Raw genomic sequence first — 23,332 nt, 5'->3', positions numbered from 1 at the left:
CAAGCCTGACTAGGCACAAGATTGGTTAATGAGCACTGCCGCCGCCCGCTGCCTCCCCTCGGGCGCCTCCCGCCGCCGCCGCTTGCCGCCACCCGCCGCCGACGTAGAGGGAGAGGGGAAAGGGAGGAGGGAGGAGAGGGGAGGGGGAAGAGTGGAGGAGGAGGGCGAAGCGGGGGCGTGCGTGCCGCCGTGGAGAAGGAGGAGAGGAGGAGAGGAGGAGGAGGCCGATGAGAAGAAGGACGAGGGGATCGGAGGCGTGCGGCTAAGGAGATAAGGACGAGGTGTGCTGCTCGGCTTCAATCTTTGGTCTTGGTTGGTATAAACAACTGGAGCTAAAGTATTGATCTGTAGTCCCGGTTGGGCTTTAGAATAGGGACTAAAGATCATAAGTATCGTTAGGCTTTAGAACCAGGGCTGAAGATAATTTTTGCCATCCGGGCAAAGATCAGTTTTCCAGTAGTGCACATGGCGCTGTCCGCGGGCGACGGTGCCAGGAGGGCTCTCGTCGTGGATGCCATGGCGCTGGTGCTCATTGCCGCCATCAACATGCACGACCTCAGTTTATGTCATACCTCGTGCCGGCACTGCATGTGGTTGGGTGCATCCTCGCCATTGTCGCTTGCCTGCCTGGTGTTGAAACTAGATCTCGGCAATATGAAAAGGAGGTAGCGAACAAGCAGGAAAGTGGATGAGTTATGAGACAGATAATTTATACAGGTTCAGACCTTCTCCATGAGAAGTAAATACCCTACTTCTATCTAGGAAAATATTCCACCGATTGTGTTATTGATAGGACGATCTCAAGTGTGGTTATGCCCATAGGAGACGTCCTGCCCTCCTTATATAGTCGGAGGAAACATGATTACAAGATAAAAACTTTATCCCTTACGGTTTAAATCTCTATAACTACTTTACAACTGTAGCCGACTAAGACTACAAGATATCTCCTTGATACACAAGTAAACATACTACCCGAGTCTTATCTAATACATATGTTCTATTCATATAACCTATACCCTGTAACCAGTCGGATAGATATGTCCTATGAGTATACGGTACCCATAATCTCTAGACCTGATCTCCTCAGTTATTAATGATGACAAGTACAAGGCTTGCCAGCTGCCTGCCTAGCGTCTCCCATCCGACTACCAAGATGAATGGGCACAAATCTTCTTTTATTTAAGGAGGATAGATAAAATCCCAAATACCAGCATTACCCCTAATCATTGAGTAGTAAAGTACTGATATGCCCTTATAAACTGATGGTTCAGATAATTCAACTGGTAATATAATACTATTAGTAGAAAGCACCGGAGTGTCGCCTATTTTTCTACCTTTGTTTTGGATTGTTTAGGACTAATCCTACCGTCGAACTGGATTGGTTCGGGTTTTATCGCTGATGAATTGATTTGGATTGGTTTGGAAGCGCGCTGTGGGACAAAATGGATCAGGGCGGGTTCGACCTGGATTACAATCCATTGGCACCCCTCCGTCGTCAAATAACTTCCCAAGTGTCTTCGTGGAAGCTCAGTACCTGCCACATGCTAGTTTTGTCCCGAGTGCACATTCTTTTCCGATGCTCGGTAAACACTCGGGATTATCCAGCCTCCCGAGTGTAGACCCAGAACATTCCGGAGATCATGACTTTCCCGTTGAAGCTTTCTCGAGTGCTATTTCCTGAACGGGACTTCTGCTCCTGAGTGTTTTCGCCTATTCTTCGTAGGTTTTTGACACTCGAGACCTTTACAGATTTTGGTAGTGTTGTCGTGAAGTTACCTTACACATTAATTAATAGACCCAAATAAACCGTTTCCCGCAAAGATAATATCGTCACCTGACCCACTTTAATCACACATACTCAATGGTGATATTTGTCAACTGTCCAACCTAATTTTCCAACAAAAACCAACACATGGTCAAATTCCTCTGCCAATTTCCAGCCCAAAATAAACCATCATACATGGTTTTACAGAACTAGTTGGGACGAACCCGTTAGCTTTAAATTCATGCATGGACATGATGATCAAGTGGCATTGTACATGCCGATATATGCGTAAGTACAAACGACACAACAGCAGTATATAAACAGCACAACAGTAGTATAAACAGCAGCACAGGAAAGACATTAAATGAGTTGTCTTGCAAGTAGGGGTACAAGTGCAGTGGAAAAGAATCCAGAACCATGAAATATAGAACCCTCGAGAAATATATAGCTAGGTAAGGTCACTTCGGCTGGTGTTTTGAGTGAATTCACGTTGGGGAGATTGAAATGTGGACATAAGGTGCGTCTTCTGAAGTTTATCCGGGAATGTCTCCAAACCTGCATATGCCTGAAGGAACCAGACATAAGACAGATACTCCCCACCAGAGCCAAGACTCTTGGCGTGTAAGACTCCTTGACATCTTCCAGCAGAAAAGCAAAGTATCTCCACCCACACGCCTTGGATCACTTTCCACATCTTCTCTTCATTTAATTCCCTCAGGTTTTTAGAAAGGTTCCAGGCCGTGCTAATATAATTTAAGCGAATAGGATCTTCAGATTGCGATGTCAACCTGTCATTTATTTGTTTGGCAAGACATTCCATGTCGTCCGAATGTTTTTCTTGAGGATCGTCCGAATGTACCTCATGATAATCATCACTTAGGAGATATTCGAGTTCCCTACATCCAGTTTTGAACAGGGACTTTCTGCTGCTGACAGTCAGCATATCAGGGTTAGTAAACAACAGATATACCATGTAATTGGAAATCTCTCTGGACCGCTTGGCATTATCATGATTTGGAGCGCCTCCAATGTAAAAGCACAAATCCGTGGCCAAATGCCATATAATGACGCTCTCATCCAATGGATACGGAGACATCAATTCCAGAAATTGGTTACAGTTATGCAAGTTGAATGTCCACTCGCCTGTGGTATCATTGAACATCTTGTATGTCTCAGCATCATTTATAGTGTTGTTCCACCCGAGTTTAATGTGTTGGCGGACTAATGTTGTAATTTTGAGGCTCGAATCGCATGCGGCCTCCTTGCCCCAGCGACTGTAGAGTAAGCTACTGAATCTGAACCATCTCGCGATGCCCATCAGCTTGCTATGCCTTTTATGGTGGGTGAAAAACCTCAGAATGCTGAGTTGGGGAACCGTGCTACGCCACTGCCACTTCCACCGGAAAGTTAACAGTTTGAACAAGAAACTAAACTCCAGAAAGAGCGTGCCGTACAGCAGCACAAATGTAACCGTGATATCCCCACCGCTGTAAGCTTCCTTATGGCTGGTGTGGAAGAGGGCGATGGCTATGATGAGCGGTGTGTTCCCAATTGCTTTAAACAGGCAAAGAAATACAAAGAGGTTCATTCCGGCTATGTCTGGCCACCAACTATAAATATAGTCCACCCTGCTGTCCTCGGTGTAGAGACGGCTAAAGATTAAGGAGAGCCCGTCTTCTATAACTCGGTAGAGTTGACTGTCGTCGAGGCGCCAAAAGGACTCTAGAGTTTGTCTGCGAGATTTATAGGATCTCACATAGTCTAAGCATAGCTGCGAAGGCATGTACCTGAGAATATACAAGCGCTCGTATGCTGGGATCTCGTAGTGATTCGATGTCTCTGGCATAATAGAGATAAGAAATCTCATCTCTTTTAGGGTTTCCTGAAGTTGTTTTTGATCCATCCGATGACTCACAGAATTAGACTTGTCTTGCATGTAGTTGAAGCCAGTTTGCTTGAGAGACAAGGATTTAATTATTCCTCTGGGGATCAACGCGATGAAGAGCAAAATTGCAGCGGTCAACAGCCTCATATCAGTCGATGACCATGACTTGTAAAACAAGTAGGCGGCCACCGCACCCTACACATACAATGTACACAACAATTTTAAGAATACTACTAGCTATCATTTTGACATGCCTATGCATGGGCTACTATATATTATTCTTGAATTTGGTTGTGTTCAAAGGGCTTGTATAACCTTACACGTTACTCTTTTTTTCTTACTTTTTTTTTTGCTATTCGCAATTAATTATAAATTTGCCAGAAAAAATGCCACGTTGGTTATACATTGAAATTTAGAGAATACTCCTTAATACAGGCCTCAAATTTTCTTTTAACCACCAGATCAACTTCTAGTCCTCTATACCACTACTTCAAAATTCGAGATTATGGTATTATCACACGTACGTAAATACGTAGTTATGGTATTCAAAATTCTGTACTTTTTTCTTATCATACGTACGTACTTATGGTATTTTGGTTTTTTTTTGGGCTGGCGAACAGATCGTAAGCTTTATCTTTTTTTATATCATACGTAAATACGTAGTTGTGTTTTTTCGACTTTTTCTAGTGAAACAGTTACGTACGTATTACGTATTTTCTCTGTATATATGGTTGATAGGAGGACGGGATGAATTCTTTTAATTGACCTAATCGAATGACGTACAATAACGGTTCCACCGATTTAAGTAAAAATTGACGGTGAGATATTTTATTTTTCTCTAATTTATTATAGAGTGTCATGTGATAGCTTACACTACTGGATATTTCATGGGTTGGGCAAAAACCACAATAGTCCCGGTTCAACTAAAAGTCGGGACTAAAAACTATTTTAGTGCCGGTTCATAAGTTCAGAGGTATTTTTTGATCTTTAGTCCCGGTTCAATAACTATCAGGCACTGAGTGAACTTTGGTCCCGGTTGGTATCACCAACCGGGACTAAAGATCATAACTTTAATCCCGGTTGGTATTACCAACAGGAAGTAAATATCTCTCTCCCACGTCTTGCTCTCTCTCTTCCTTTATCTTAACCTCTCCTCCTCCACTCCTTCTCGATCTCTTCTTCTCCCGGCCTCCTCCCTCCCTTCCCCTCTCCCCTCTCCCCTCTCCCTCCTCCTCCGATGACGACGAGTGGCGGCCCACCACACCGGGGGGGGGGGGGGGGGCGCGGAGGCGGCGGCGACGGCCCTGAGATCTGTAGTTGTTTTTTATGTAAATGTGTGGTGATGTTGTAGACTTTTTAGAGATGTTTTTGTGAATTTGTGGATGATTAATTTTGTTCTGTGAGATTGGCATGTGAATGTTTATTTGATCTGTGAGTTTGGTCTGTGAATATTTATTTTATCAAACAACAAAAGAAAAGGAAAAAACTCTTTAGTCTTGGTTGGTGTTTCCAACTGGGACTAAAGATGCCTATCTTTAGTCCTGGTTTGTATTTCTAACCGGGACTAGATTGGTTGTCTCGGTTGCATACCCAGGATTCAAAGGGGTTGCGAACCGTGAGTAAAGATGAGTTCTCCACCAGTGTTAGAAATGTTTATAGAATCGCAACATAGCACTTTAGAGATTTTGTAGGACATTTAATGAACTTTTGAGAGCTGCTAAAAAAGGGTATCGCATCCGGACGGGATACTTTAAGTGATGACGTCATATTAATGTTAATGCTGACGACACTATATAAGTACGCGGTACCATGTATGATACCTATTAGTATCGAATATGTACCCGAGTACTAGGTCTGATACCCTATAGGTACCATATCAATGCTGATGTCACTGTATACGTATGTGGTACCATGTATGATACATATTGGTACCTGTTAACACCAAAATTTGGTATCTTTAGTGGATTCGGTTAAGGAAATAAGTCGATTAGCCAATGAAAACCTATCCAGAAGAGACCAAGTTCAAGGAGGAATCATGAAGACCATGGCATGACAGTTTAATTCTATCAATTAATTAGGCAAGATTTAGTAACTTTCCTTTTATCTTTAGGAAGTATGTGTTTAGTATCCGATCAGGATTTGTAATTTTCCTTTTATCTTTAGGAAAGTGTGTTTAGTGTCCGATCAGGAGTCTTAACAGCCTATGGGTATAAATATGTACACTCGGGGTTATTGTAAACTATCTCTCGATCAATATACTTTCAGCACATCGTCATTCTTTTTATTTTTGTCTTTCTCGACGAGTTCTTGTTTCGACTTAGGCAACATTGGCTTCGATCTCTGACGTGGGATAACACTTGTTATGGCTGTTTGTATCGGTGGGGCTAGGGTCTTGTGACATCCCGGCGCAATTAGGATATGGCTTGTGTGGCCCATTAGAGCTGTGTGCATGTTTAGTACCACCTTGCTAGTTTAGCAAGAGTGGAGCTAACTTATAAGGCCTCTTCCCTCCAACCATGCCACTCCCGGGTTAACCCTTTTACATGAAGCGAGGACGAAAGTGTAAGTGGAGTGGTATGTGTAAGTGGGCCCATCCGTCGGATGGGCTGGCTACGTGGTTCTAGAGTGGGGCTGTTACAGGCCTCAACACTCTAATCTTGTCGATGTAAACACCTATTTATCATACTCCCTCCGTTCATTTTTTATCATCATATTTGGCTTGTGCAACAATACCAAGATAAACATCAATTAGCACTATCAACATTTCATATCCTTGCGTGCCTCATGGACTGCCCAATTAGTTGTGATTGCATTAAATGATTGACCAAAATTTCTGTCAATGGAGCTGCAGGCATGCAAGCAACGCAGCGTACCAAGCATTTCTGCCACAACCCCACTTAATATGATAATCAAATATGAATTTTTGTGTTTTAAAAATATGTTAATCAAAAGTGAACAGAGAGTATATCTTTGTTAATCTAAGTTGAGGATTCAATTTACCTGTGTCGGTCATATCTTTTCTAGGGTTTTGCTGGTATCGGCTAAATTGTTTTATCGATCCAGATTAGCTAAGGTATCCACCACCCTGAAAATCAATCAAGGGCTTGATTGTTTAGACTTTATGTTTCTTTTCATACTTAGTGCTGCATCGATTTGAATGTTTTGGGGATTCGGTATGAAAGTTGAGTTCCTGAGTTGAAAGTTTTTGGGATTTGGTTTGAAATTTTAGTCCCCGAATTGAAAGTTTTTTTACCCGATTTAAAAGTTGAGCCCCCGAGTTGAATGCTTTTGGGATTCGATTTGAATGTTTTTATTCAATTTGAAAGTTGATTCCCCGAGTTGGAAGTTTTAGGTCACAAGAGTAGAAAGTTTTGGAGGAAACCTAAATTGAAGTTTGAGAAAATTGAGAACGGTGTATTCCTGGTCCGATTCTAAATCAAAACTAGATGGTGCGCTACTTGTGTTGCTGGTGCATTTGCGCCTAGTTGGACTCCCCGCCTCGGACTAATTTATTGGGAGACAAGTCTCTCAATGAGGAGGTCTAAGAAATCATATATATAATAAGTTGGTAAAGTGAAAATTCCCCTAACCCCTTGTTGACAGAAAACACGAGGCCTGGGAGATCTGCTTAACTCCAGTGCAGGTCCAAAACTCGCCTTCGGATGTATGAGTGTGCCAGTTGATTTGATCCTGCAATCAACAAGAAATAGAACAAAGAAACCGCAATTAATCCTATAAATGATAGCCGATCGGCTAGGTGCCGATGACATATCATTTATTTCAAGCCGATGTCATATGTACATCGATCGACAAATATCAATGAACAAACCAGAACCAGATCTACTCGATCGGCTGTAGATATCAACGATATGTAATCCTTGTATCTATATATACTTAAATCAAGTGATTGGGATAGATCGGTCGCCTTGCCGAGATAGTATAAATCACTTGATTGAAATATATATTAATAGTGGGATTATATACATTCATAGCATAGCCGATCAAATAGATCTAGCATGTATCGGCTAATACTCCGATACCACTCTATATTAAGATACTAAAGCAAGTAGAATATACCAAACAGAAGCCTAATATATTTAGATGCGACAAGATCTTAACATAAAGGGCAGATTTAACATATGGATTAAGCATATGGGACAAAAGTAGTTAAATCAGGTAAGATCGGCTGAAACTCCGATACTACCCTAATCGGCAACCAGAAAGCAGGCTAGAGATTGCAGTTCTAAGCACGACTTAATAGATCAAACTCAACTGATGCAGCATTAAGTATGAAAAGAAGAATAATATCTAGACAATCAAGCCGCTAGAAGTTTCATAGAATGGTAGATATATCACATAATCTAAGTTAACGTCGTTGTCTAACCTAATCGGCTGCCTTCCATTAAGAGATGTTAGCCGATTATAGGTTAGATAATGATATTATCGAAGATTATGTGAGATATATGATAACTCGACAAATTATATAGACAAGATTAGAGTGTCATAAAGATGGAAGCACTAATCCTGAGAACATAAGTCGTCATGACAAGTTTTACCTCTTGTTGAAGATCGAAATCGATGCAGCTCAACCCGAAAGCACGAACTCGTCGAAATAAAATTAAAGCAAAAGGGTGGCGATGCGCCGAGATTGTATTGAATGTGTTGTTATTAGTACATAGGGCTCGGGGTCTATTTATACCCGAGAATTACAAGATACGTCCATAACGGACACGACTATTATCTCTAACAAACTCTAAGATACCATAAGTCTTTACGGCAGACTTTTGCCCAAACATATCTCTAAGGAAATTACATAGAATATCCTAATTAACAGATACAATTGCCTTCCAAGGACTCTATCCATGCGTGGCAATCATCTTGAAGCACATCAATCCGAACCCGATGATGCACACCGAGTCGTATTATCGGAATCGGCTGTATCGGCTAGCCCTATCCAACTCAAACTCTGCCGATCCTAACCGTAGCCGATTTGGACTGCAGCCGATTCTTGCTCTGTTTCACAACGATCTCCGTCTTAAACTCCGCTTCCATATGATCTTCATCTCCGATACTGAGGTTACCAAATTTGGTCATTAACACATGCCCCCCAAGTCCGGAATATTGGATAATGTTTCTGATTTGCCACATACCGACTCTGAGAGAAACTCGCACTTGCCGTTTTCCCGACCATTATCACTCCGCTTTTAAATACTAACCGTTGCTCCTGGGAATCTTCACGCCGTGATTTCCGTTTTCACCGCTTAAGCAAATCCCGTCTTCTCTCTCTCCGGCGACCTCCTCAACACGCAGGGCGATTTCCAGGCGATTCCACCCCTGGCCAGATCTCCGCCTGCGACGATGTCGACCTCCACCAGTCCGACCGCCGTATCATCAGCCGAGTACGCTAAAGTAAGTCCCCATCGGCTAGATCCCCTTTTCTGTTCATCAGACCGGTTTTCGCTTGTCTTATCCTGTTTTCTTCTTCTCTATTCTTGTAGCATCTTTCCAATCTTGTTGCGGTTCCCAGTTTGTTGCATGACCAACAATACTTTCTCGGTCCAATTGGCAATCTAGACCCCACTGAGTTTATCATAGCCGAAACCAATAGAACCCCTTTTAGGTCGGCCAATCCAAACATAAGTCACTGGAAAAACACCTTTAAATCCTGGCCTTCGCTGGAGAAAAGCTGGCCTGTATGGTACAAACGGATGTCGGCTAGCAAACAAGGCCATCGGGATGAGATTGGAATCAGCCAAGCCCTAGCTCTCACAATAGCAAATTCGGCTAAAGATGAACCCCTGATGGCTGCTGCAACTTATTTTTGGTCCAACACCCTCAATGCTTTCCTCTTCAACCAAGGGCCGATGACCCCTACTCTGCTGGACATCATCATGCTCACTGGCCTAGATGTGACTTCATCGGCTAACCCCATGAACTTGAACACCAAGAACACCTTTGAGTTCAAAACTAAGAGCATTGGGGGTTGGTCAGGATATATTTCAGCATATATGGGCAAAGGGCTAGTCACTCCTAGAGAACATGCAGCTTTTCTGCTAATGTGGTTGGAGAAATTCCTTTTCTGCGGATCAAGCTGTGGTCCTACAACCAATTGGCAATTCTTAGCTGAGGCCCTAGTAACGAAGAAACAATTTCCCTTAGGCAAAATCCTTCTCGGCTATCTATACCAGATGTTAAACAATGCATCAGCCAAGATAATTATCGGCTCAGTGGTTGGAGCAGATGGACCATAGTGGCTCTTGCAATCCTGGCTAAACCTGGTAGTCATGAAAGTTGTCAATCGGCTATCTGTGACAGAAGCCGAATTTCCAAGGTTGGAGCCGATCACAGATGAAAACGAGGAAGAGCAAACCCACCGTAGGTGTATGTCTTACGGTGAATATGCATCTACACCAGCCGATGCAGGAGCAAAGCTATCGGCTGAACTTCTGAAGGATTGGTTCTTCAGTTTTTATGATGGATTTCAAAGGATGCCCGAGTTTGGTTCTTCTATGCCGACTCAATGGATTTTGAACTGCCAGCCGATTTCAGGTTCGAAGACATTAATCATGAAAAGTTTTAGCAATCTAGAGAAATCTTTACTACTGCCATCAGCCCATGTATTCTCCCAGTTGGCATCCATCAAGGGAGAAATATTCAAGTCTCCTATGAGTTTTATCATCCGATGTCATCGGCCAGACAGCTCGGAATGGGACAACTGCCGATCGGCCTGTTCTTTGCCGACAAGATCCAATGCAGAGGCGACATCTCTTCAACCTTAATGATGGAACGGCTATTGAACATCCCTGGACCTCCATTAGGCAGTATTGAGAACATAAAGCTGGCAAGGTTCAGGAGCAGGGCATTTGACAGATGGTGGGGTGAATGGAAGCTGCATTTATTCCATCAATCGGCCTCCATGTACATGACGGACCTGTTCCCAGACACCATTCCTCAAGGAAGTCTTAACTCACTTGATTCCATTTGAATAACTGCCTACCCGACTAGTCTTAACTAATCTTCTTTTTGATTTGTAGACAATAGAATCCTCCCCTCCTCGTCAAAGCAATAGTGGTAAAGACATTGAGTATGCCCCAAGCTTGATTCCCAATGGAGGTGGGCCATCTCCTTCTGCCATCGGCTACAATGCCCCAAAGACCTCATCACTTCTCCGAGGACTCATCAGAGAACCAGCCGATACCGGCAAGAAGTGGAGAACCAGATCATCGGCTGCAGATACTTTAGCCCTGGCTCCGAAGAAGAAGGCTAAGACAAAGAAAGCTAAGCCAGCTGACGATTTGCCCGCCCTAGATCCATCCATTGAACAAGCTATGGATGAAGAAGAAATTGAGGAAGACATCGACCAAGCTGCAGCCAAAGTAAGCGATACTGAAAGAACACCATCGGCTTCGCCTAAGCAAGCTCCTCCATCCCCTTCTGCTCCAACTCACTTGGCAAGGGTAAGCAACTTTCTCTGTCCACTTTTGTAGTTATTTACCTTATAGCCGATTCCTCACAATTTTAATAAATATAGAGAGAAAATTGCTGTGAGGAAGAGATCGGCTGCTTCAACCCCTAAACCAGCTCCACTAGTAAGATACTTTCTATCATCTCATTAACTGATTTGGGCTGATTATATCTAACATTTATCCCTTTGGCAGCCTTCTCCTCCTTCTTCCCCTCTTGTGCAGGCGGAATCAGGCGGCCGCACTCCATCGGCTGCAGGCAGTCATCATGTTGAAGAGGAGGAACAATTAGCAGCACCTTCTATTCCAGTAAGTTTTGTTGACATAAATTTGAGATCGGCCAGTCATATCTTGATCCTTAATCATCCATGATATTGTCTCTTGCAGGTCTTAGCCGATCTGTTTTCCTTCGACATTAAAGATTACCTCGATGAAACAGAAGAAGACACCACCAGTAAAGCAACAGCTCTCCTGTCTGATGATGTAAAGAAAACACTCGAAGACATCTCCCATCGGCTAGGAGCATCGCTAGATAACCTGGTGACTAACTGTGGCTCGATCCGGGCAAGATTTGCAGATATCCAAGCCTTACTCCCAGATGAACTAGCCGACGCTCTTACTCCAGCCGTCTATCTCGAGCAACACCAATTTAAACTGGAGAAAGCCAGGCAGAGGTTAGCCGATCGCCGGGAGCGCAAGGATATCAAGGCTACAATCCAAGCCAATCGGCAGCTTGTTCCTGAAGAGAAAGCCAAGCTTGATCAGTTTTCTGAAGGCCCGATCAAGTCCAACATTGATCGGCTTGAAGCTCGCAAGATTGAACTCTTGGCACAACTTCAAGAATGCAATGCTGAACTGGATCTAGAGCACAAGAAGTTAGCCGATCTCCCTCAAGCTGTCGAAGATCAGAAGGCAAGGCTAAAATCGACTATCAAGAACATCGCCGAGATGACTAAGTCCTTGAAAGTCATCCCTAAAACCGATGCTCAAGACGCCCAAGCTATTGAAGAAATAGAGCAAATTAGGCAAAGAGCTATATCGGCTATCCAGCGATACTTGTCTCAGTGACTTCCCATGTAATAGTCTTTAGAAAACTTTTGTCATCGGCTAAGACACCCTAGTTACTTTGCTGTCTATACAATCCTTGTGCCATCCTTGTGCCGATTAACATATCTTCCAAATTCGCTCAACAATTTGCAATTCTCTATGTATGTGCCCCTCTAATTTTACAATGTCAAAAACATTGATAAAATTATAAAAACGACTAAGGGCGATATAACAATATCGGCCATTTTGTACATCGGCAAACCACAACCGATTACAATATGGAAAAACAACTAAGGGCGATATAACAACATTAGCCATTTGTACATCGGCAAACCACAACCGACTACAATAGTGAAAAGCAACTAAGGGCGATATAACAATATCGGCCATCTCAAGGCGATGCAAACACATCGGCTATTATGTATCGGCAACACTAACCGATCATGCATTAACCCAAATACTGGGATAATATTTCTTCAAGTATTTGCCATTTAGAGCCCGGCCATAAACTTCTCCATCGAGTCTTTGCAACATGTATGCTCCTTTAGACACCACCTTATGAATTTAGAATGGTCCTTCCCAATTCGGCGACCACTTGCCGAATTTGCTATCCCGAGTCCCAATCGGCAGAATCAACTTCCATACAAGTTCACCTTCCGAAAAATCCTTGGGTACTACTTTCTTATTATAATGCCGTGCAACCTGCTCCTTATCCTTAGTCACCTTTGCAAGGGCTCGTAGCCGCGATTGAACCAGATCCTCCCTTTCATCGGCCATAAGGTTATAATACTCATCGGCTGTTAAAGTATTTTGCAACTCTGTTCTTCTCGAGCCGATTCTAACTTCCCACGGTAAAACAGCCTCATGACTATAAACAAGTTTATAAGGAGGAACCTGTATCGATCCATGACAAGCCATCCGATAAGACCACAATGCTTCAGCTAGCCGAGTATGCAATTGCCGAGGATAATCAGAAATTTTCCTCTTAACCAACTTGATCAAGCTCTTATTAGATGCCTTGGCCTGCCCATTAGCTTGTGCATAATACGATGAAGAATTCAACAATTTAATTCCCATGCTATCGGCAAACTGAACAAACTCATCGGATACGAAAATTGAACCTTGGTCGGTCGTAATAGTTTGAGGGATACCAAATCGATAGATTATATGCTCTTGAACAAACTGTATAGCGTCCCCAGAATCAACTTTCTTTAAAGGAACCGCCTCTACCCACTCAGTAAAATAATCGGTTGCCACCAATATAAACTTATGTCCTTTACTCGAGGGTGGATTAATCATGCCGATCATATCGATTCCCCAACCTCTAAAAGGCCATGGTTTAATGATAGGATTCATAGCCGATGCCGGCGCCCTCTGGATCGCTCCAAACTTCTGACAATCTTGACAACCTATATAATATCTGAAACAATCCTCCAGCATCGTCGGCCAAAAATATCTAGCACGTCGGAGCAACCACTTCATTTTATGAGCCGACAGATGTGTACCACAGATCCCTTCATGAACTTCGCCAATTGCAACTTTTGCCTGATCGGCACTCAAACATTTAAGCAACACTCCATCAATCGTCTGATAGTAGAGATCATCATCCAATAAAGTATATTTCAAAGCCTTATAACGCAATTTCCGCGAAGCCGATTGAGATGGATTTTGTAAGTACTGAAACACATCATATCTCCAATCATCGGCTGTAATCGTAGCAATCTCTATCTCGATATATTTTGTCATTGGCTTGTATCCCGATGCTCCTTGAGCCAAATCATTAGCCTCTATATTCTGTTCTCGAGATACGTGCTTCAAAGTCACCAGCCGAAATTCATTTATCAACGTTCGGCATTTTTCGTAATAAATCACCAATGTATCATCCTTGCATTCATACTCTCCTGCCAATTGACTAATCACCAACAACGAATCACCCATGATTTCAACAGCATCGGCTTCAACTTCCCGAAGCAACTGTAACCCTTTTAAGACTGCCTCATACTCAGCCTGATTATTAGTCACGGGATGTTTAATAGCATAGGCAAATTCAAAACTTGCCCCCCAAGGCACATTTATAACCAAGCCGATACCACAACCATGACTGCACACAGATCCATCAAAAAATAATATCCAAGGTATAATATCAACCAAGCCGATTGAATCATCACGATGATCTACAATAAAATCGGCTACAGCCTTTGGTGACTCGTACCGAAGATCAAACTCTGTTAAAGAAAATATCCATTTGCCAACTCTCCCTTTTAAAATTGGAGCCGATAGCATGTACTTGATCACATCGGCTTTACATACCAGAGTGCATTCATTGGACAACAAGTAATGCCTTAACTTAGTGCAAGAAAAATATAAACACAAACACAATTTCTCCACAGGAGAATACCTTGTCTCTGCATCCAAGAGCCGACGGCTTAAATAGAACACAACCCTCTCTTTTCCTTCAAGCTCCTGAATCAAGACCGAGCTGATTGACTTATCACCGGCTGACAAATATAACCGGAAAGGAACCCCTTTTTGCGGTGGAATCAATACCGGAGGAGAACTCAAATATTCCTTGATATTATCCAAAGCCTTCTGTTGTTCTGCCCTCCAACTAAATTGCTGATCGGCTTTCAATCTTAACAATGGTGTAAAAGGTTCCAGTTTTCCAGACAAATTAGAGATAAACCTTCGAACAAAATAAATTTTGCCGATCATCTCCTGCAACTCTGTCTTGTTTCCCGGAGGCTTAATCTTTTTGATCGCATTGATACTTCTCTGAGGTATTTCAATCTCCCTCTCATGAACAAGAAATCCCAAGAACTGGCCAGCCGATACACCAAAAGCACATTTTGTCGGATTCATCTTCAAACCATATTTCCTAGTCCTCTCGAAAACTTTTCTCAAATCGGCTACGTGGTCCTCTACTTCTTTAGATTTAACAACCACATCATCAATATAGACTTCAACCAGCCAGCCGATCAGATCATGATATATATAATTCATAGCTCTTTGGTACGTAGCTCCAGCACTCTTCAGGCCGAAAGTCATTACAACCCATTCAAACAAGCCGATTGCACCAGGACATCTGAAGGCCGTCTTATGGATATCTTCTTCGGCCATAAAGATTTGATTATATCCCGCGTTTCCATCCATAAAACTTAATATCTTATGTCCTGAAGCAGCATCAACCAACTGATCGGCCACTGGCATTGGATATTCGTCCTTTGGGGTAGCTTTATTCAAATCCCTGAAATCAATGCAGACCCTCACCTTTCCGTTCTTCTTGATAACAGGAACTATACTAGAAACCCATTCAGCATATCGGCAAGGACGGATAAAACTAGCATCATACAAACGTTTGATTTCAGCTTTAACAGGTTCAAGCATATCGGCTTTGCATCTCCTCGGAGGCTGCTGGTACGGTCTAATCCCTGGTTTTAGAGGTAGCTGATGTTCGATGATCGATCGGCTGAGTCCTGGCATCTCATAATATTCCCAAGTAAAGCAATCTCTAAACTCTTTCAAAAGCTCTATCAGCTTGGTTCTAAATTCTGAAGACAAATTCTTACTAATAAATGTCGGCCTTGGTCGATCACCTGGACCTATATCCACTTCTTCTAAATCATCGGCCGACATAAAACCCTGACCTTGCTTGTCATCGAGATCATCTACTGTGTCCTTGGCGTAGACGCTTGAACCCTCCACAACACCCTCAAAATAATAGCTTGGGTTCTTCATCTTCAATCGGCTGTATATCAGAATCGGACACTTTTAGAAAATCTCCATTCCAAACCTTCCCAGATAAACAATCAAGGCCATCCATCTCCCAAAGAGCCAAATCGGCACTGGCAACATTAACTGACCTGTCGGCTGGCATAATCTCAATCTTTTCGCCTTGCCACTGAATCAAGCACTGATGCATGGTTGAAGGAATACAACAATTGGCATGAATCCAATCCCTTCCAAGCAACAAGCTGTAAGAACCTTTCCCATCGATGACAAAAATTGTGGTAGGGATAGTTTTACCGCCGACTGTCAACTCTACATTCAGAACACCCTTTGTTTCCGATGGATTGCCACCAAAGTCTTTAAGCGTCATGTTTGTCTTGATGAGATCTTCGGCACTTCTACCTAACTTTCTGAACGTAGTATAAGGCATCAGATTTACCGCAGCCCCACCATCGACCATCATCTTAGACATCGGCTTCCCATTGACATAGCCATTTATATACAATGGTTTAAGATGCCGATTTTCTGTCCCCTCAGGCTTTTCAAAGACTGCTCGTTCTGGTGATGGAACCAACTTAGCCGATTCCTCTTCCACTTCGTCAACATCGGCTTGATCAATCCCGAATTCGGCTGGCAAAGTAAAAACCATGTTAATTGGCGCCGTTACAATACTTTTCCCTTTTGCCAACCTCTTTGCCTCGTCGGCTGAAATATCATCGGCCCCAGGAACGTGAATCTTAACACGCCACTCCTTCCTCGGTTTTGCTTTTCTCAGTCGATGACCAATTTCCTGCTCGACATCCTGGAAGCGCTCCCTATTCCTCAACCTTTGAACCCTTCTTTTCTGATTCTTTGTAAAAATACCAGAAGGACACCACTGATTCTTCCTATCCTCGTCTCCCTCCAAGTAATCATTTTGATTTACCGGGCCCAATCTTTGATGAACAGGAACTCTCGCTTGCTTCAGCCGATTGCCTCTATTGTACGATCGGCTTCAACTCTCTGTAATATCACTGCACCCAGGACAATCTTCGATAGATGGTAGCCTCATACCCTCATTCCAGCAGAACCGAAAGAACTCACAACTCCAATGAGGATCAAAACCACCATTATCTTCTTCATAATGCCTCTCGTGTTGTTTGTCGTGCTTCCTCTGATACTTATTTATAATTTTAGCCGAATTCACGTGAAAACCTCTCGCTCGTCCCGCATCGGCTATCCGACCAACGGTATGCACCATGTTAACAGGGAAAGGATTACCATCAACCTTCATCGGCTTTTTGGAATCAACAAACTTAATCTTCCCCCCTTCAATGGCTACTTGAATTTGCTGTCTAAAAACCTTGCAATCATTAGTATAATGAGATCCAGAATTATGCCATTTGCAATACCTCTTTTTGCCTAGTTCCTCAGCCGATGGAATTACATGACCAGCGGGGAGCTGAATTTGCTTTTCTCGGAGTAGCAGATCAAAAATCTTGTCAGCTTTGGTAATATCAAAATCATATCTCTCCTCTTTTCCAGAATTCTTTACCACTAACAAGGTATAACCTTTTTACTCCTTACCCATTCGGCTGCAGCTATTTCAGAGTCATCATCATCATTATCCGACACATACATGTAAGGGCAAACATGATTAACCCTCTTAGAGCTTCTCCTGGCCTCTGCAAACCTCTGTTCATGCAATGTTACCTTCTGCATAAGATGTGACAGGCTATCGAAATCTTCATATGAGAATTTCTCCCTAATCGGAGGAATCATGCCTTGAAAAGCCAAATCGGCTAACTGGGCATCAGTCAAAATCAAGCTAAAGCACTTATTCCTCATCTCTCTGAACCTCTGAATATACTCATGTACAGGTTCATCATGTCTTTGCTTAATTGCCGTCAAGTTAGATAACTTCATCTCATGAACTCCACTGTAGAAATAGCTGTGAAACTGCTTCTCCAAGTCAGCCCAACTATTGACTGACCCATATGGTAAAGAAGAAAACCAAGTAAAAGCCGATCCAGACAAGGACAACCGGAATAACCTAACTCTGAGAGCATCTACAGCCGATGCTTCGCCACACTGAGCTAAAAATCAGCTAATGTGTTCATATGTTGACACACCATCTTGTCCCGAAAATTTGGAGAAATCTGGGATTTTAAATCGGTTAGGAAGAGGAACTCTCTCAAACCACTCATGGTAAGGTTGTCGATACAACTTTCCAGTATCTTTCGGCTTAAGCCCAAATTGTTCCCTCATCACATCAGCAATTACATCGGCCCATGGCCGTTGCTGAGCTGCTCCTTGCGACTGTTGCTGCATTGGTTCAAACTAATTATATTGAGAAGCAAACTGAGATTGGGTTAGCCCTCCTTGCTGATACTGGGCTTGCGGGGAAGGAGGTTGATATTGATAATTTAGATTGCCCCCTTGGTAATTCTGGTAGTTCGGTTGAATACTTTGCACCAAGTGCTCGGGTACAATCTGAGGCATCACCGTACCATCTGGCTGCATATGGTGAACCAAATGCTCTGGAACAACCTGATTCAGGCCGTGTCTAGCCGATTGTCTAGCCGATTGATTCATCAAGGCTTACTGTGGAATTGGCTATATAGTTTGTTGTCCTGGAGGTGTTGGCTGAACTGGCTGCACAACCTGCTGCCTTAGTGGAGTTTGTTGAGTCGGCTGCACAACCTGTTGCCTTGGTGGCGTCTGCTGAATCAAATTGACAGTAGCTTGGAGGGGTAGAAACATAGCAGCCACCTGATCCTGTGTTGGCCGATTTACCGTCTGCCCGCCATGCTGTGGCTGCTCCCTCATCAATAGCCGAGGATTAATTGGCTGACCTGGTGTCGATGCTGATGGAGCAGGCAGAGAAGTCAAAGGCGGTGCCATCGGCTGAGCCGATGGTGCACTCGGAAGAACTGCTTGAGCAGGTGGCTGAACATCGGTGATCAAAGTCCGATAATTCAGAAAAACACCTCCCAGCAAATAGACCGGGCCTGCAGCTTGATGCTCAGCTATTGATCCATCGGCTATCGTCTTCATGATGTTTGACAAGGTGTTGACTAACACTCCAGATTGATTGATCAAAGCATTGTGTACGGCGTAGTCCACTCGATCTTGTAAATTGTTGAAGAAATCTTGTGTTGTCTCACCGTCCTGATTAAGATTTCCTCCTTGTGACTCGTGAGCACCATCACCTTGAACTCCATGTACCCCCTGAGAGTCGTCACCCTGACTCTCTTTCCTTCTCCATCCTTAGAGGTACTGGTTTCAGGCTCATCGGGAACCACCTTTACGTTATACTTTTGAACAAATGTTCCCTTGCGAGTCTGTGTGAACGATTTAAAGAACTGATCTCGAGCTTGTTGCATCATTGCTTCGAAATCCTTCCTCTGGTCAGGTGTGAGCTTTTCCGGATCAATAGTCACAATATTCCCTTCATTGACTTCACTCAAACCTAGTCTCTGGATTTTCTCTTTAACAGTACCCGGGCTAGCCGAGGATGGCGATGGTGGCAGCTTCTCGGCCATGAGGAAGATTGATTTCTGACTTCTAATTGGTCCCACCAGGTGTGCCAAAAGCGTGTTGACAGAAAACACGAGGCCTGGGAGATCTGCTTAACTCCAGTGTAGGTCCAAAACTCGCCTTCGGATGTATGAGCATGCCAGTTGATTTGATCCTGCAATCAACAAGAAATAGAACAAAGAAACCGCAATTAATCCTATAAATGATAGCCGATCGGCTAGGTGCTGATGACATATCATTTATTTCAAGCCGATGTCATATGTACATCGATCGGCAAATATCAATGAACAAACCAGAACCAGATCTACTCGATCGGCTGTAGATATCAACGATATATAATCCTTGTATCGATATATACTTAAATCAAATAATTGGGATAGATCGGTCGCCTTGCCGAGACAGTATAAATCACTTGATTGAAATATATATTAATAGTGGGATTATATACATTCATAGCATAGCCGATCAAATAGATCTAGCATGTATCGGCTAATACTCCGATACCACTCTATATTAAGATATTAAAGCAAGTAGAATATACCAAACAGAAGCCTAATATATTTAGATGCGACAAGATCTTAACATAAAGGGCAGATTTATCATATGGATTAAGCATATGGGACAAAAGTAGTTAAATCAGGTAAGATCGGTTGAAACTCCGATACTACCCTAATCGGCAACCAGAAAGCAGGTTAGAGATTGCAGTTCTAAGCATGACATAATAGATCAAACTCAACTGATGCAGCATTAAGTATGAAAAGAAGAACAATATCTAGACAATCAAGCCGCTGGAAGTTTCATAGAATGGTAGATATATCACATAATCTAAGTTAACGTCATTGTCTAACCTAATCGGCTACCTTCCATTAACAGATGTTAGCCGATTATAGGTTAGATAATGATATTATCGAAGATTATGTGAGATATATGATAACTCGACAAATTATATAGACAAGATTAGAGTGTCATAAAGATGGAAGCACTAATCCTGAGAACATAAGTCGTCATGACAAGTTTTACCTCTTGTTGAAGATCGAAATCGATGCAGCTCAACCCGAAAGCACGAACTCGTCGAAATAAAATTAAAGCAAAAGGGTGGCGATGCGCCGAGATTGTATTGAATGTGTTGTTATTAGTACATAGGGCTCGGGGTCTATTTATACCCGAGAATTACAAGATACGTCCATAACGGACACGACTATTATCTCTAACAAACTCTAAGATACCATAAGTCTTTACGGCAGACTTTTGCCCAAACATATCTCTATGGAAATTACATAGAATATCCTAATTAATAGATACAATTGCCTTCCAAGGATTCTATCCATGCGTGGCAATCATCTTGAAGCACATCAATCCGAACCCGATGACGCACACCGAGTCGTATTATCGGAATCGGCTGTATCGGCTAGCCCTATCCAACTCGAACTCTGCCGATCCTAACCGTAGCCGATTTGGACTGCAGCCGATTCTTGCTCTGTTTCGCAACGATCTCCGTCTTAAACTCCGCTTCGATATGATCTTCATCTCCGATACTGAGGTTATCAAATTTGGTCGTTAACACCCCTAATTGTGTGGTCCGAAAAACCAATCTCCAGCCACACAAGTCAACTACAAAGTAATAGATGCCATCGAGCTCTACAACTTTGATACAAAGTTTATCTTTATACAAGATGGTATGAAAAAGTTATGTATTTTAAGAAAACAATTGTTATGTGATACCATGCGTGCTCTTTTTTATTGAGAACCGGTATATATGGGAGTGTCATATGTGCCGGTTTTTATCGTTGGTCCTTCTTGTGACTTAGGGTAGAGTGGTAGAGTAGAGAGGGAAGAATGACTCATATGTGATAATTTTAGATGAAGCGGCACCAATATAATGGTGGGTGTCTTTTTGATATTCTGGGGTAGTGAATAAAACAATTAGGGTGTTGGAACCTCCCATAACACCTGATCTTTTTTGTTAGTATAAAGTTAGATATAATCCGAGCAAAACATCTTAAAAATGGATGGCTGAAAAATCAAGCGTTAGAGAAGCCTCTAAAATGATCAGGTGTTGTATAGACACTGCCAAAAAAAAAACATCTCATTGCTATCAGTGACACCTGAGACTGAGATTGAGAGTATGGGAAGGAAGTTATGCTGACTGAGTTCGCAGGTTCAAGTTCTAGGAACCACTATATAGCGAAAATTCATCTGATTGGAAAAAAAATATCTGAATGTGGAATTTTGACAAGATCAATTCAGAAGCTAGGCATGGAGTAAAAAATAGAAGGGAATAAAATAATTAAAGATGATTCTTGATCATGAAATATGCAGCTAGGCACTAGATTTAAAGCTATGAGTTCACGACACTAACCTTTGTTAGGGCAGTTTGGATGAACCTCAGCAACTGATCGTGCTTTTCTATGCTGGAGACGGTAGCGACAGCTTGTCCACCGATGTGCATCAGCAGGATAGGCGCCCATAAAACTTCTAGGTTGCTGCTGCTAATTATGTGTGCCGGCGAGGAACTCTTTTGACGATTGAAGAGCGTGGCAAGCGCAGCTAGCGCTACAACGTCGCATCCTATGAATAGGATGCGCACGATGATTCTGAACCAGCCTGGTGTGCAGAATTTACGCTTGCCGGCGATGAGCAACATGGCATACTGAACGCCGAGGCTGGCAAGGACCAGGACGCGCAGTCCCCACTCGTCCCACCATCTTGTAGCGGTAGCACCCGAGTGACGCATTCCTTCATTAGCTAGCTTCTTCCCTGTTCGCTCTCTAGCTAGCTAACTTGATGGTGGTCTGATGCTCGCGCGTGTGCTGGGTCGATCTGCGTGTGCTAATGGTTGATAGGCGTACATATTTGTATGCATCCACGGCCAAGCTGTCGCCCTGACCACATTTTCTTTATTATATTGTACAGTACTAGCTCCCTCCGCTCAATATTACAAAACGTTCAAAATTAAAAAATTTGACTAGAAAAAAAATCAAAGCTTCTTTGTACAATATAAAACAGAAAGAGTATATATTTAAGTGGTCTCTTCGCTCTCTCATGCATCGTATAACCTTTCTCTTTTTTTTTCTTTACTATTAGCAAGAAGCCCGTGCGCATAATAGGAATATTAAACTTAAATATATATTGTGCCCAGTTATCTTACGAATTTTGTATTGTGAATTCTTGTATACTTAACTCATATATATCTTTAGCATTCAGAAATAGTTGGAGTGGGATGATTGGATGACGACGCCTGATGGGACGAACAACTAAGACACTAACTAGAGTCATTGGTGGCGTGCTAGGCGCGCGTCGTCGTCGACCGGGAGTCATGCAGGCGACGGCTTCACCGATTTAAAAAAGACGTTAGTTGTATGGATGGGGGTCACAAAAGAAAAGAGGTGACAACTCCTGTGGCTGCTTAAGGGATGGAGCAAGGCATTTGCAATGGAGGTCACATTCAGAAGTAGTTATTAATTACTCCCTCCATTCTAAAAATATAAGGTGTAATCAGAACTAACGCAAAAACCAAAAAAAAATATTATTATCACCTTCTCATTTGGATCACTATAATAAATACTATGCACACCCCGGTGTCTAGTGTCATCAACGACAGTGAGGGACCACCAGAGTTGGATGGAAGGTAAGATGGGGATGGAGAGTCAAAAATAATTTGGTCCGGGATAGTATTCTAGCATGTACCCATGGGTTGAGAGTACCATTTTATCGAAACATTTTGGTGGAGTGATATTTTGACGAAACTCACTTTTAACAATGACACAATAATAGATTTATCAAGGTGGACGCTACCATCTGGTATATAGTCTTTTGGTCACCAAAGTTGGTGATTTGGGTGTGGTAGTTCTCCTTTTGCTTTCATGGTTGAAGGATAGAACTGAAATATCCATCACCTTAGCACATCAAATTCTTAAATTGTTCCAA

The 23,332-nt window shown here is 42.7% G+C and overlaps 1 protein-coding gene across 3 annotated transcripts; it reads right to left on the bottom strand.

The window, feature by feature from the left end:
• Positions 1 to 2,017: 2,017 nt before the first annotated feature.
• On the bottom strand, positions 2,018 to 22,213 carry LOC127785690 (uncharacterized). 3 transcript variants are annotated; one of them, XM_052313091.1, is made up of 2 exons: positions 21,765 to 22,213; positions 2,018 to 3,845 (listed from the first exon to the last, which is right to left on the bottom strand). In XM_052313091.1, exons 1-2 carry the CDS (start codon positions 22,137 to 22,139, stop codon positions 2,214 to 2,216), a joined length of 2,007 nt encoding a protein of 668 aa, XP_052169051.1. In that variant the 5' UTR covers positions 22,140 to 22,213; the 3' UTR covers positions 2,018 to 2,213. The 3 variants fall into 3 exon arrangements, 1 of the variants encoding a protein (XP_052169051.1); XR_008019853.1 differs by lacking the exon at positions 2,018 to 3,845 and adding an exon at positions 8,264 to 8,721 and having other exon boundaries at positions 21,765 to 21,856; XR_008019852.1 differs by lacking the exon at positions 2,018 to 3,845 and adding an exon at positions 20,501 to 20,940 and having other exon boundaries at positions 21,765 to 21,877.
• Between the last annotated feature and the right edge of the window lie 1,119 nt (positions 22,214 to 23,332).

Source organism: Oryza glaberrima, chromosome 10, assembly GCF_000147395.1.
Source record: "Oryza glaberrima chromosome 10, OglaRS2, whole genome shotgun sequence".
NCBI classification, from domain to species: domain Eukaryota; kingdom Viridiplantae; phylum Streptophyta; class Magnoliopsida; order Poales; family Poaceae; genus Oryza; species Oryza glaberrima.
This window is presented reverse-complemented; position numbering and strand designations above follow the sequence as displayed.

Coding starts and splice junctions, on each gene's coding strand:
- LOC127785690 (XM_052313091.1), bottom strand. CDS start 22,139: ATGCGTCACTCGGGTGCTACCGCTACAAGATGGTGGGACGAGTGGGGA. Junction 3,846..21,764: donor TCCAAACTGCCCTAACAAAG/GTTAGTGTCGTG, acceptor TTGTATGTGTAG/GGTGCGGTGGCCGCCTACTT.